Below are 16,019 nucleotides of genomic sequence, written 5' to 3'. Positions count from 1 at the left end.
TTACGAGGGACAATTTTGGTCCAATACAATCATTGTGAGGACATTTTGGCTGGTCCTGAAAAATTCTAAGGGTTGTTTGAGGTTTTGTGGTTAGATTTAGGTTTGGGTAAGGGTTAGGCATTTAGTTGTGATGGTTAAGGTTAGTGTAAGGGGCTAGGGAATGCATTATGTCCATGAGTGTCCTCACAACTATAGAGAGACAAGTGTGTGTTTGTTTGTGAGAGAGCAACAGAAAAAGAAAAACATCAGAGGTGGAGAAGCCAAGGCGAGGATCCTGATGAAACAAACAAAGACACAGAACACTGCCATTGTTCCTGTGTGTTCCCATAATCATACCTGTGTGTGTGTGTGTGTGTGTGTGTGTGTGTGTGTGTGTGTGTGTGTGTGTGTGTGTGTGTGTGTGTGTGTGTGTGTGTGTGTGTGTGTGTGTGTGTGTGTGAAAAGACTCTGTGAAACGAATAATTAAATAGTGAACAATAGCTGTGATGATTTGTATTATTCTTGAAATATTTTCCAGAAAGACAAGTTTGAAGGTAAGAAGTATGCTACAGCAGCCACATTACAGTATGTATGTATTAGTAGTTTCACAAAGAACATAATAACCGTGTGAGAGAGAGAGAGAGAGTCATTGGAAAGCTTGTGTGTGTCTAAAGCTGCAGCCAAGGCCACAGGTTTGAATGCAGAGTGCTTTCTGTATTTTCTATAGAGGAGCACAAGAAACAGACCTCGCACACGCTTGTCAGATCCAGAGGGAGCGATTCAGACTGCACACACTCAAGTCACACTTCAATCTATCGAGACATTTTCCATTCAAGGCTGTAAATTAAAAGGGTTGCCTGAAAGCAGAACTCCCTCACGGAGGGAGGGGGGTGTGATTACATGTGAGGCAGAGGTACTTGTTGGTGAAAGTGTTCAGTGTGACGCTTTGGGCAACATGTGATATATTAATGCAAATATTGTTTTCTGTTTGTCACTGGATGATTTATTTTGATACAATAATATACATTGGTATTTTGTCCTTGAGTGTTTATAGGGCTTTTAATCACGAGGAAGAATATTTCTCAAAAGCGAAAGAGAGAAAAAAATCGAATCCTGTATTTAAAGCTTTCATGCTTAATATATTTTCACGTATGAGTTTATTATATGCACAGAGCCTTTTTGTAAAGATGGCTACAAACAATTAAAATCAATCAATCCATCCATTATCTATGTCTCTTATCCTTTGAGGGTCACAGGAGCCAATCGCAGCTGATGTTGGCTGAGAGGCGGGGTTCACCCTGGAGAGGTAGCCAATGTGTCACAGGGTCAAAACACAAACAACCATTCACACTCACACCTACTGTCAATTTAGAGTCTCCACGTAACCCAATCCACAGACATGGTGAGAACATGCAAACTGCACACACAACACAGAAAGTCCACACAGACTTAGACCCCGGCTGAACTGGGATTCGAACCACAAGCCTTCTTGCTTACTTTTATTTATTTCCAAATGAAGATGTGGTTATGGTTCGATTCAAATATACTGTTTGTTAAGATCTCAGAATGCCTTGATGTTGGGATTCTCAAATGGATCATCTCAAAAAATGTGTCAGACATATTAATAGATATATGGTAATTTACGTCTTCTTGTGTTTTTTGATCATCATTTTTATTCTTGGTATATGTGTTTTGACCAGAAGTTTAACTCAGTCCTTCAGATCCAATATAAATGTGATATCTTGTATATTTTTGGCTTTTCTTTGCATCCCGACTTTTAAGTCAGGTGTCAATGGAACAGCTCAGTCCAGTAATATTTTAATTCCACCATTAATACAGGTACGTTAAAGACTAAATACAACACATGTTCCTTTTTAGATAAACAGCAGGTCTGGGTGAGAGGTTTTCTTTATTTGTCAAATACACCTCAAAGTGTGTGTGAAGCACTCTGCTGTAGTCATTAGACTAAAGAGGGCTATTGTGTGCTGGCCTGTATTACCATATAAGAGGCTGCTGTGTTTGTGTGGAGTGTCTGGGGATTGCATTCAAGTGTATGATGGATTTGTTCACCATGCTGCACCAGCACACACACTGGAGTGTACAGTGGGACTGTGTGTGTGCGGTACATTGTTGTGTCGAAGTGGCTCGATTAGCATTGTTGGATTGTGCCGTCTTTGCTTTAACCAAAGCACATTTATGAGCTATTATGATGAAGAGGCATTTAAAGGTTTTGCTCCAATTCACGTTTAACATCTGTTTTTCTTTGGCTCCACCTGATTTTGTACCGTTTCCGTGAATGCTTCCACACCAGCGACAACTGTGGCCAGTACACGTTCAGATTGTCCGTCCTCCTCTCCGTCTATCTGTCCCTTCCACTTTTGTGAAAACAATCCCCTTGAGGGAATTTCTACATATTTGGCACAAACATTAATTTGGAGGATAAGCAAATTACTTTCTGGTGGTCACACCTGCACTGATGCTGCACAAATGTATTCCAGAAAATTCAATATGATGGCTGTTACAGAGAGGAATTATCCAAAATACTTCATGATATGACTGCAACTGTTGATTTTTGTCATAACTAATTTAGTGACAATCATTTATTATTTTTTAGTGTTTGGTTTTATTTATTGTTTAAGCTATAAAATATTTGAAAAGGTAAAAAAAATAAAAAGAATACCCATAACTATTTCCCAGCCGAATATCACGTCTTTTAAATGTTATTTAGATATTTATGTACCAAAGATAAATAATCATGATAATAATAAACGAGGAAACGACAGCATATTTAGATTTGATTGCATATTTAGTGTTATGCTCTTCTTTCATGATGTTACATGCGAGGGAAGTTCTTCACGGCTAAATAACTCAAATATCAAACAGATTTTGCCACCTTGAGGTAAAAGCCCTCAAAACACAAGAATGGAAAAAATAACATCTGTGGTTATAATTTATTAGTAGTACAGTTTAAATTTAGAAAATTCAGCTAATCTGCTTCATTAGGACTATGAGTATTAAAATGTGATTTCTGACTTGAATCGTGTGACTGACAAACATTCCTCTCGGCTGCCTCTCCATTAGTGGACTACAAGGATGTTACACTTAGATTGTAAAAAACAGTTATGTTTCTTCCAACATGTATTTAACAATGTCAACTATTTCTTTATGAACTCACTTTAAGAAACATGCTTTGACGGGATGGTACCAGTGGCACAAATCCACTCCACTAACCAAAAGTACCTGAAACATTGTCCGATTAATTCTTCACTCTCTCATTCTCTATCCCAGGTTACTATGGAAAAGGCTGCACTGACGCCTGCCATCTGAATCCATGTGAAAATGAGGCTCAGTGCCACAGGAAACCCAGCTCCTCCCATGGATACATCTGTGACTGTGGAGACAACCACTATGGGCAGTACTGTCAACACAGGTACACACACACACGCACACACACACACACACACACACACACGCACACACACACACACACACACACACACACACACACACACACACACACACACACACACACACACACACACACACACACACACACACACACACACACACACACACACACACACACACACACACACACACACACACGATGCTGATGGAGATGCCAATATGGACTAAAGCTCTTTGATGATCCCTGAAGGTCATCTTAGCTTGTGGTTGTGTGTGTGTGTTAATAGCAAGTAATAACACACACAGACTAAGACATTTTACATTGTCAAGAAAATCATCATATATATCAATAGAAATATGTAGTAACAGTTGCTGTGCTCAGATGAATAGCATCTCAAAAATGAGAAAAAATACTTTTACCAGCTGAGAAACTAACATGATAAATATTATTAAATCACCTGACAGTTTGAATTCATTTATAACTGAGGGAAAACCCCTGTAAGACATATTTACACAGCTGTTGCAGCTCCATGTGAAGGCCAAGCCTCCTTCCATTAGTCAACACAAGACATTTGTCTTTTAAGCCCTAGAAGCAGCAAACCTGCGCAGCAGGGAGGAACACTTTATTAAGAAAAGAGATTCAGTTGGGAGATGTCATAAAATGTCTCTGGAGGAATCGAGTAAATCTAACTATTCTATTAAGATCACTGACATCTGAATTCTCTTAAACTCCCCGTGCAGAGCAATAAGGAAACGCTAGAATCTGCATCAACCGCCTTCATCTCCTCAGTGATCCATTTAACACAGAGAACAGACGGAGAGAGCACATTAAGTGAGATGTGAACAAAGAGAATGAAAGAGCTAAGTGACAAGTACAATAAACCAGAGTGATCAATTCTGAGGTGGGTTTCTCAGGAGCAGAAATTCAGACGTTTCACAAAACATTCTCGGTCCCACAGCAATTATGAATAGCTCCATTAACCGCTGTTGATGGGAGGAGTTATTGATGATTGAATTTTTATGAATCCAAGGAAACATAATAAAAAGTGTTTTATTCCATAAATCAGTGGTTTTAAAACCGGGGTCCATGGCACACTGCAGGGGTTTGTAAAAAGTTTCCAGATTCATCCATGAAAATAATAATCCATAAAATTACAATGCATTTCAGCAATGCAAGACATTTCTCTCTTGTTGTTCTCTTACATACCAAAGTAGACGTGTAAAGATACCAGGTTATAATAAAATTATTCCATTAGACGTATATGAGGGTGTCCCAAGAATATTTTCAAACTTGTATGATGTCCTAGACTGAGAAAGAAAATTAAGAAACCGTGCCATAAATGTCGTTTTTTTATATTTTCTTCTTCTTTTGGCTGTTTTTCTTTCACAGTCTTCTCCCTGACTGCATCTCTCTTCTTGTTTAATCTCTTTCTTCTCAGCTCATTATTTAGTTAGTTATTAGTTAGAGATCAGAGGCAAACATGAAATTAGTTTTTTTCTCCATGCTGATTCTATCTGTTTGTGTGTGTGTGTGAAGGATTGATCACCAGTGTCCCCGGGGCTGGTGGGGGTCTCCGACCTGTGGACCGTGTCACTGTGACACCAACAAAGGCTTTGACCCTGACTGTAACAAGACCAGCGGACACTGTCACTGCAAGGTGAGCAGGAAACACACTCAACAGGCACCACACAACTTTTGAGGCATTCATGGTTAGGTTGCTAATTTGTACAGCACATGTAGAAACACATCTTTTGGCATTAACACTTGATAGAAGTGAAGAAGTTGATGTATCAGTAAAGAGAATATGACATTAAAGCAGATGGGAACTAGAGGATTAAAGCATCACAGGCTCATTATCAGTGTTATTGAGCCTTTTGTCATATTAATCAGCTGATTAAACAGTTGTTCAGATTTCATGTGAATGTTTTAAGATCTATTGGCATGAATCATTACCGTGAGAAGGACGTCAGTGGTGTAAAGGTTTGACCAAACTTTCCGCGTTCCGTCTCAGCTAAAATTTGCATACTGGTTCCAGTCAATTTATGTCATGAGGACCATAGTGGACCCCAGTGGACTTGTGGACGTGGAAACTCTGAATTCATCATAACTCATAGAGCTCCCTGTGGCATCAGTTTGACCCGCTCACACAGTAATCACCTCAGTCGGATGGTCTGACAGGCTACTAATCCAGAAACACTACACCAACCATGATAGCATCATCATCCCTTCATATTAAGTTCATATTGCCATTTCGGCCTCTTATGATTGTGTGAGTGCACATACATGTTGTAGACATGTTGAACCCTATATTATCCTGGCCATAAGCTGATCTTTTGACCCTAATCTATAAACTCTCATCCTGACATACAGATACACACACTTTTCCGTAGACTTTAAATACACAGCGGAGGGATTTCCACTGATATTAGCACACCCCCCACAATCTGTTATTTGTACTCTGGCACCTGGAGCTCAGAGACGAGACATGGAGGTTGTTGATCGTACAGTCACTGAACATTTAAGTGGAAAAATAAAACTGTCAGCGTGCCCTACAGCAAAAGACTTACACATATTATTTCTGTTGGCCTTTGGCTTCCTTTTCTGTACCTTCTTAGAAATGAAGATTGAAATAAATGGATTTTTTTGGTGTGTGTCGTGCTCACAAGGTAAACATTTTCTCATTCAGTCTACATGGAGCCACTCAGGTCAAGGCTGAAACACCCAGCTCTGCATCAAGTGTTAGACTTTACATCTTAGAGTGGCTTTGTGTTGTCATAAAGGTTTTATTCATAATAAAGGGTTAGGGTTAGTCTATTGCTTTTAAGGTGCAAAATGCATCTTTCGTAATGATAATAAAGTAAGTTGTGATAAAGCCACGTTTTCCATAAACACTGTTGTCCCTCCAAGTCGCAGCAGATTACTTGTAAAATGGAACATAAAGCCGCTGGAGCCTGACACTGTTGTTAGAGGTAATCTTTTATGTTTGGTGGTGGCAGCGTCCCCTGCACCAGCATTCCTTTCTGTAGCACCATCCTACTTTTTCAGTAATGCAGTGTTTCACATATATTCTAATGCAAATTTGACAAACTAGATAATTAACTGGCATCATTATTAACACGCTGTTCATGAATTCCTCATTTGTCTTTCACACCAGCGTTTGCTTTGTGTCATGCTGTAAATCTTGCCGCAATGCATGGGAATGGTGTAATTGCTGACACTGTTCTCGGCGCCATGACATTTAACATTTGTCTGACTGAGTTTGATCTGCATGCCCACTTATGCATTAAACCTGTGTGTGTGTGTTTGTGTATTCAGGAGTTTCATTATCATCCGCGGGGCTCTGACACCTGCCTGCCATGTGACTGCTACCCTGTCGGCTCCTTCTCACGCTCATGTGACCCAGAGGCCGGCCAGTGTCAGTGCCGGCCCGGTGTGATTGGTCGCCAGTGCAACGCGTGTGACAGCCCCTTTGCCGAGGTCACAAATTCTGGCTGTGAAGGTGAGAATGAAAGACAGTCAGATTTACTTCCGCTCAGTTGTTCACCAGACAGGGACTGTGAACTGGTGCTCGTTGTTGGTTTCTTTCAGTGTTTTCTTTGTTTCATTTCATTTTGATCAAGCTTGGGGGAAATCATGTATCTCAATGATGTATTTCAAAAGTACTTTGTTTCACCCAATAGGGGGGCTAGATCATTTATTCATTCATTTGTCCTGGGCTCAGCATCACGTCTCAGACACAGCAGATTTGATTTTTTTTTTTTTGTAAGTGAGAGAAATGAAGCGTCTCCCTGCTGCATTGTGTCCTTTCCAGAATAAAAGTAACATGCATCGCAGGAGGTGCTAAGATCTGTTGTTAAAACCACATATTGTTAATGACTTGGGGAATTAGTCTTTTGTGGGAAAATGACTAATGACTGAAATTGTTCCACCATCAACTTGATTTTGATCAGTAAAAATGTGCCACCATCCTGCAGCTCCTTTGTGATCATGGACAAAAAAGATCTGCTGATGAACAATAGTGTGTTGTTTTCCAGCAGTGGTCAGAATTATTGTGCCTCTTTAGGAATTATTTGTAGACAAGACTGTGTCTTGTGTAAGTTTTAAGTTGATGTATAATTTCCCAGATGCATTTAAAACCAGTGTTCAAACTGAGTAAATTATCCATCGACTAACATGAATGGAAATAACGAGGCACCACTGAGCTTCCCCTGTATTCATCTCTGTGTAATCACAGGATTTCAGTTTCTACTTAGTCTTTCAAAAACTGGTCATGTTTATCAAACTTGACTGAAATAACAGAGAACTGTAATAACATTCATTTCCCATTTAACATCTTCCATTTATTTTTGTCTTGCTGTCACTCTTCTGTGCTGTTTTGTCACTTTCTGGTTTCGCTGCTTGTAAAACCTCCTTTAATTTCTAGCTTGTGTTTTATTTTCACACTAATTTTCATTTTCAAAAGAAAAACATGTCCACTTTATCAGTAACTGTTTGTCATTTTTTTAATGGAAAAGTTTGTCTAAATGATAAGACTAATTTCAAACACTGTTTTCTCTCTGCAGTCATTTACGATGGTTGTCCCAAGACCATCACTCAGGGGATCTGGTGGCCTCGGACCAAGTTCAACCTGCCTGCTGCAGTGCCCTGCCCCAAAGGCTCTGTCGGTCGGTTCATTAATACACAATAAAATGACTATTCAACACACAGATATGAATATACTCACATGCGACCTGATGCCAGTTTTATTCTTTAATTCCTGATCATTTGTTTTTAATATTTCCTGTTTCTTCACTGTACAGGTGCCGCCATCAGACACTGTGATGCAGAGAGAGGATGGCTGGAGCCAGACCTTTACAACTGCACCTCTCCTCCATTTGTGGATCTCAATGTTGCTGTAAGTAGAGTATTGTGTACTGCCACTAAACACGGCCTCATGTCCTCCCACAACTTGTACCTGACCTAAATCTTTTTAAATTCTGGATGAATCTGTGATTTGACAAAAGGAGAAAATCCACACACGTAAAAGGATTCATTTGCTGAAGTGATGTTTGGACCACAATGCTCTTCCTCAAACTCAGACATTTTTTGAAATATTCCGTTCTATTTAGTTAATCCAGCACCCATCAAAACTGAATGTGCAGGTTGTGCCCATATATTTGGCAAATCTATGATTTACCCATCAGTTTAAAAAAAAAAAAAGAGTAGGATTCACAAAAGTCATCTCTGACTGAACCAGAATCTTGTGATCAACTCTTTCTGCTTGTGTCTATGATGGATGTCCAGCTCCCAACCGATTAAAAAGTAGTTGGTTCTGGACATGTAAATTCAAAACAATTACAATAGTTTTATTGAAATATTGTTTTGGGGCAAAAGTGGGATTTATTTTCCTTCAGGCATAGAAACGAAGCACTAGTGAATGAGTTGAACAAAGCACCTTTGTAGTGTTTTATTATTATTTCGCTGTTGCAGTTGGATGCAGACATGAAATATGCAGATATTTTATATACGTATGCAGCTTTGAATGAACGAGGCGTAAAATACCTCTCTGTAGACATGCGGTGGTGTTGCACTACATATTAATTCTGTCATTAAATTCCAGAAATTACATCTATCTTTATGCATTTAGCTTGATTCCCTGGAGCGTAATGAGACAGAGCTGAACACCATCATGGAGAAGAAGCTCGCCCACCAGCTCCGTGATGTCACTGAGGCGACCACTCGACTCTACGGGAACGACTTGCAGATCGCTGAACGACTACTATCCCGCCTCCTGACCTTTGAGACCCAGCAGACCGGCTTCGGACTCACCGCTACACAGGACGCACACTTTAATGAGGTACAAGGAAGAACAACATTTTCTTTCTCACCCCCTGACATTTTACATACATGACAGTAGAAGGAGCTGTGAGGAGTGGGGGGCAGGTGTCCAGCTTAAGCCTTCAGAGTTTCTTGCAGTGGCTTGAACTGGAATAAACTGGGACAAAGTTCTTTTATTGACTGTTATTATTCACCTGGTGCTCTCATCCAAGAGACTCCACTGGGACAACAGTAATCCAAAACAACCAGTAAAAAATATTTCCGATGGTTTTTTACAGGTTATCTCACTAAACTTGTTGTAATATTGATCTTTTGATCGTTACAAGTATTCAACATATTACATAAAAGTAAGAAGTAATGGAAATGATCTTCAAAATATAGCAAATATGCAAGTTAATAAAAGGTTGTTGGCAGACCAGAGGTCAGTTATCAGTTTGTGCTCTGGATCCTAATGTGGGAAATCCTAAACATTCATCTGTGCAGGATCTGTATTCATCAGAGTGTATATAACCAACAGGCTGATTATCAGGTTAAAATAGTGGATTAAAGAGAGCTCTCCAACCACGATGAAGGTGATAATGCCTGAATCCTAATCTCAAATGATTTTATACTCCATCAATAAGGTTGCAGTTATTTAAAACCCAGACATCCTCTCTACTTCTGCTAGTAGCATCTAGAAATCTGCACACAATCTGCCATAAGACAAAACATTTGGTGTTATCTAGAGCAGTAAATATGATTCATATACCTTTACCATTATGAGGTACAGACCCAGTGACAACACAAATACAACAAGATGTCTTTCCTCTGAAATGGGAGGTAATGTTGCCATGGTGATTGAGGGACAGGAGCTGAAATGAAGATGAAATATTGCAACATGTCATCTCCACATATTAACTGACAGTCTCATTTCACCTGATACGTCTGCTTCAGCTGTGGACGCACGGCGAGCTCACACAGGATCATTTTAGCATGTTGGCATTTTGACAAAAGCTCCAAGAGACAAATCTGTGTGTCGCTCCGCTCCAAATATTTATCTTATACATCATCGTTTAGCTGACAGGAAATGAGCTGTCCATACATCACAAGGAAGTGGCAGAAGCTATAGACTAAAAACCATCTTACCTTTTTTTAAAGAATGTTTCATTTTACTGGCTTGTGTATCAGTAATTGACAAATTGCTAGCTGCTGTGGAGGCAGGGATATGAAATTAATACTCCACGTCCTCATGGTACTGTTGACATTTTTGTTCAAATATTTGAATGGAGCTGGATTGATGTGGGTTTTTGGGGGGCTGGTGCAGATATACATATTAAAACATACATATTGAAAAATAATTGGCAGTAATTCCTGGTGTTTTTATCAAACCAAGAAATGTAACTGAGGCTTGATGTTTTACAGTTTATCCTTAAACTTTATTATGAACAACTATGAATAAAGAGAAAACACAAATACAACCAAATACATACAACTTGAAAATAATATAGAAAATAAGCATTGTTCAGATGTAAAATATAAACATAATTTATATAATTTTCTTGACAGTTTATCTTTTCACATCTTTCATAACTTTCTTTTTCATATTTTTAATGTTTGCATATAGTCACACATCAGAAAACAAACGCTGATACTGATGTGTCTGTGAGAGGGTCAAATCAACAGATTTTTATTGTGTACTGTCAATCGATCAAGCTCTAAATATCAATCTTTGTAAAAATCTTATGAGACCCTCCTTTTAATTCTACCACCGTTAGTCAATAACAATTTGTTAGATTGCTCCTGTATACAGCATTTAATTTTTTTGCAGTAACAGAAGTATTACTAGAAGTAGTAGCAACAGTGATATATTTGTCAGAAGTAAAGGATGTTCATGGTTTGTTTTTTTTTGCCTGGAGACTCTAAATTGACCCTTAGTGTGAATGGTTGTTTGTCTTTACCCTGTGATACACTGATGAAGTGCCTCTCGTCCAATGTCAGCTGGGATCGGCTCCAGCTCCCACCCCCACCCCCAACCCTCAATGAAGAGGTGATACAGATAATGGATGGATTTTTCTGTTTACATTACATTAATTTTCTCTGCTAACAGGGAGGATTTTTTCGCCACCTGATGAAAACTGGAGCAGTAGTAGCCACACTCAGTGACAATATCATCATTATACAGCTAAGGATGAGTTGCTATAGAAACTGAGTGGCTATGGTAACCTCTGATAGCATCTCGAAAGAATTTCAGACATTTATCTTCTTTGCTGTAAATTCAGTGGATAGGAGGCAGGAGACGAGAACGTTAGCTCAGAGGTGAACTATAAAATGTAAATGCACTCACATTAATCTGATTTACCACACACTTGTCTTGGATTTCAGGACCCAAACGCAGACATCCACCGAGGCAGGTAGGGGCTGTGAAGCTACTTTATAAAGAAGGGAAAGTGAGTTGCAGGCAGAAGGGCGGATTGCAGATGTAGATGTAGAAGCAGGTTGGCGAAAATGAGCAGGAACAAACGGGAGAGATGAATCACAGGAACTAACGCAGATTCCACAGGAAGACACTCAGGAACTAACACAGGAAAATAACCAGGAGCGTACACACACCAACTGACAGAAGACAAAAGACAGGTATAAATAGTGAGTGGGGAAGGATGAATGTAGAGCAGGTGAGCAGAGATCGGGAGCAGGTGAAAATAATCTGGGCGATGCAGGCGATCACACAAGCAGGAAACACACAAGGGTAGGAAGTAAGACAACCATGAACACAAATCACAGATCACTTCAAAATTAATGAGACGCATCAGAGGGTTCATGCATAACCTGTGGCCACACTATAGCCCAGTCACGCAATGCTTCTGTTATAATAATGCAGAGGCATTATGTATTCCGGTTGTCCGTCCGTCCATCGGTCCCATTCTCGTGAACGCAATATCTCCCCCTGAGTCTAAGTGAAAACAATATTCACTTGGACTCAAGGAGAACCTGATTAGATTTTGCTGGTCATAGTTTATTAAAAAATGTAGATTTCATTATGTTGGCCCTAGTTTCTTGTTATTGGGTTTATATACACTAAACAAGTCTATTTTAACAACATGTGCACCCCAAGACATGCATGATAACTCCTCTTCTGCAGGCTCGACAGTTTACACTACACAACGCCACAAATACTGTAAATATAATTTATGTATGTAACTACTCTGATACATTTCAGAGAGAATGTTGTATTTTATACTCCATTACATTTATTTGACTGCTTTAGTTCCTTTTAAAATGAGGATTTTAAATAATAGATAATCTAACAAGCTGGTTAATCATGTTGTTAAAGACTAAACCAGTGGTTTTGAACATGTCAATGTGATTTGTTGCAAAAGTTGATGCGTTTGGACGATATTTGATGTTATTTTCTGTCTTCGTAGTGACGTCATGATGACATCACTCCTGTCATTATCATAAATTACTTTTAGATCCATATAAGCTTTAGGTCGTTCTCTACAGTCCTATGAGATGCAGAGACCCTCGAAAAATTTATTTTTGAACCAAGTATGACACCATTTTTATCTTGGTGACTTTTTATTGATGTCACTTATCATATGATGTTGCATTATTGTTGATAATGTTGTTATCAATATAAGCTTTAGATGTTTTTAGACTATGGAAGTAAAAACAATGACTTTTTCACGTCAGTCTTCAATCTGTATGAACATTTGCTTGGATGCCAAGTACAGTGCATTGCTTCATGTCATCAATACATAGTAGCTATAGCAACACCGGAGTATCTTAATGAAATCTTATAATGTGTGAGATGAAAATATTTCCCTGTGTGACATTTGGCATCTGACTGTAAATCAGAAACATGGCCAGGAGTTAACATTGCTTACAGCAGCAGGAAACTGCTACAGTGCATGTTGTCACAATAGTCGTGTCACAGCAGTGATTTTTATTATCCATCTTACAACCTCAACGCGTCTGACTCAACCTCAACCTCAGGCTCTAAATCAGTCACGCTGCCTCCATCCCATCATCTGGAATTAATGCAGCAGCTCTGGTTTAATCTGGCAGCAGTGAAGTGGCTCTGCAGACAGGACTTTAACAATAAAAAATATATGTCATATGTCTGACACCTCACTTAAGCAGCTACTTGTCCAGACTCACAGGTAATGTAGACCACAGTTACTATAGTAACACAGCGGCGGGGACAGAGCCCAGTGGCTGCAATAGGAATGAAGGACAGCAGGGAGGAAAGAAGGTAAACCCTTCATGTTCAAGCTCTGATCAAATCTGCACCTTTAGACAGGGTCTCAGTAAAAGTGTGTGGTGTGAGGGACAGAATCTCAAATATCATACTTTCTATACTAGTTTATAAAACATCTGGCACGACATGATGACACAATCTTCCGCACAGTGGTCCTGACTGTGCTGTAATTGTTTCTCATAGTGGGATCTGCACATCACAAATGAATGGATGAGAAGAGAGAGATGGAGAAAAGACCTCCAGTGTGATAATTGACACACGTGTTTGTTGAACTGATGAGAATTATGCTCCAACCTGTCGTCCGTGCAGCTTCATGCCTGCTTCATCTTCCCTCTCATCCCGTCACCTGCCGCCTCTTTAGTTCACTTCTGCGTCATCTGTTGTTTTTCATCCATTTTCTTTTCCACAGATAAACACAGCATACCTGAGCTCTCACAGTCAAACACTTTTTTAAACAAGATTTCTAATTCTAAGCATGTATTTCCTTTGTTAATACGGGTTATTGAGAGTAGACAAAGCAAAATTAGTTTTTTTAATCAACTACCAATAAATGTAGAAATGTAATCAAGTAAAGTGTAGAAAAGCAATGCTATAAAACTATTTGATTGTACTTGGTTTCAAATATATAATATATGACAAGTCTTCATTAACAACAACCAGATAAAAAGTAGTTATATATTTTGTTGACTCTTGTACTTATATTATCCAAAACTATTTAACAATGTTCAAAACCATTGAAATCCCCAATTTTATTTAAAGTAACGGGAAATTTCACTTTGATCTCCTTTCAGTTACATCATATCCACTTTACTCGTGGCTTTGTCCATCTCTGCTAAAACTTTTGGGACAATCGACATGTGACGAAGCCTGTTGTGTCCTTCCACTGTTTGTACTGGTCACTCGTAATGGATCATGACAATTGATTGACATTTGCTGCATAACGTGAATGAAAAACTTTCCTCAACTGTGAACATGATTTTCATTGTTGGTGAAGGGAACAACTCCCCTGATCCCATGCTGCTTCACAACATTATCAAATTGGGTCTTTTTTTTATTGTTTTGCTTGAGTCGAAGTTGAAGCTGTCGAAGTTGCATATTGTACGTTTAAAGCCGAAGATAAGATTCACCTTATTTTTCAACCTTTGCAGTAAATCTGTGCTCCTGATTTTTCTCTAAATGACACTGCAGGGTAAGAGATCACACAAGTCTGCATTTACAGTTCACATTTTAATAACACAACAAGCATGATCTCATGCTTTCACAGAAAATCATTTATTCATAGCAATGACTTTTCATCTCTGTCAGGCTTCATTATATATACCCAGCAGTGCCTCTTAAATAGGGCTCAGCGGATGACACATTCTTACTGTTCGTATTACATCACCACAGAGGTCATCTTACAAAAATAGACATCAACGGTTAAACACGGCTCAACATCTTAATGTGTTTTTAAGAACAGTTAAATGATGCCATGAATAAGTAATATACAATACACTTAGTAACGTAATGATGCCATGTCATCCATTTTGTTCCTTTTTTCTGTCTCCTCCCTTTATTCACTCACATTTTCCATTTCAACTTTTCACCTCCCTCTCTCTTTCCTGTATCTCTGAGCCGAGCATAAGCTTCTGTCCACGACTTCATATCTCTCTTGTTCTCTCATTTATTCTCTTTGTCGCTCACTGATCCACAATTCGGGTTTCTCTTTCTCCGTTCGTCTCCCTCAACAATTCACTGCATTCTTCCTATTCAGCTCTATATGATATTTGCTGTGTTTGTGTGAAGCTGAGTTTTTCTCCCCAGAGCATTGTGTGAGACTGCAGTGCTTTATTGGGCCTGGTGCAGTCTGACTGCAAAGAATTACACCGAGCACTCTCTCCGTATCTCTCTTTCTTTCTCACTCTCCTTCCCCAATATGACTCTTTGTTCCCAACATTTTTAAACTCTGTTCATTCTAGACCCCGAGACAGGCTTCCATCCGGAATCACAAATAGTCAAAGAAAAGCATGGGAATGGAGGCACTGTGCACAAATGGCTACATGACAGTCACTTCTTCACAATTATTTTTGCCATGTTCTCAGGTCCCTGTCAGAGGAATTAGACTGAAGCCTTTACAATCAGGACTTCAGATTTCTTCTCCCTCGAACCACAATCGGTTACGATCGTTCTTACCCAGCCACTCCCTCTAAGAACACGTGCCCTGATGGCGTCGCTTTCGGTTGTGCGCGCCCTCGTCTCCGTTGAATTTAATGAATTTCTGCACACAAAATACACCACATGTGAAGGGCCCCTCAGGCTTCACCGTCTGCACTCAGAATATTTTACAAGCCTTCCGTGCATTATCAGTCATTCCTTGGCAAACCCCAACCCGGGCTCTGTATCAAAAGTCGTCTTCCCTTTCCTCCCCTCGTCAGTTCCCTGATATCCTCTGCCTTCGCTGACATGGTGCGCAGATCTGATGCTTTATTAAGTCTACCTCTTTGGTGACCCTCGCAATCTTCTCATGTTTCCCTCCTCTCAACTCTGAATCCACTTCTGCCTCAATATTCTTCTGCCTCTTGTTTGTCCTCTGTGACG

General features: G+C 39.5%; 1 protein-coding gene across 1 annotated transcript in view; it reads left to right on the top strand.

Annotated features, from left to right (window-relative positions):
- Positions 1-16,019, top strand: part of celsr3 (cadherin, EGF LAG seven-pass G-type receptor 3) — a 101,282-nt gene that overhangs the window by 61,355 nt on the left and 23,908 nt on the right. The window contains exons 15-20 of the mRNA XM_035159499.2: positions 3,268-3,409; positions 4,925-5,045; positions 6,704-6,887; positions 7,951-8,052; positions 8,188-8,282; positions 9,015-9,224. Of these exons, the coding sequence (XP_035015390.2) occupies positions 3,268-3,409; positions 4,925-5,045; positions 6,704-6,887; positions 7,951-8,052; positions 8,188-8,282; positions 9,015-9,224 (854 nt within the window). The remainder of the gene's footprint in view (positions 1-3,267; positions 3,410-4,924; positions 5,046-6,703; positions 6,888-7,950; positions 8,053-8,187; positions 8,283-9,014; positions 9,225-16,019) is intronic.

Source organism: Hippoglossus stenolepis, chromosome 6 (assembly GCF_022539355.2).
Source record: "Hippoglossus stenolepis isolate QCI-W04-F060 chromosome 6, HSTE1.2, whole genome shotgun sequence".
Lineage (NCBI taxonomy): Eukaryota > Metazoa > Chordata > Actinopteri > Pleuronectiformes > Pleuronectidae > Hippoglossus > Hippoglossus stenolepis.
This window is presented reverse-complemented; position numbering and strand designations above follow the sequence as displayed.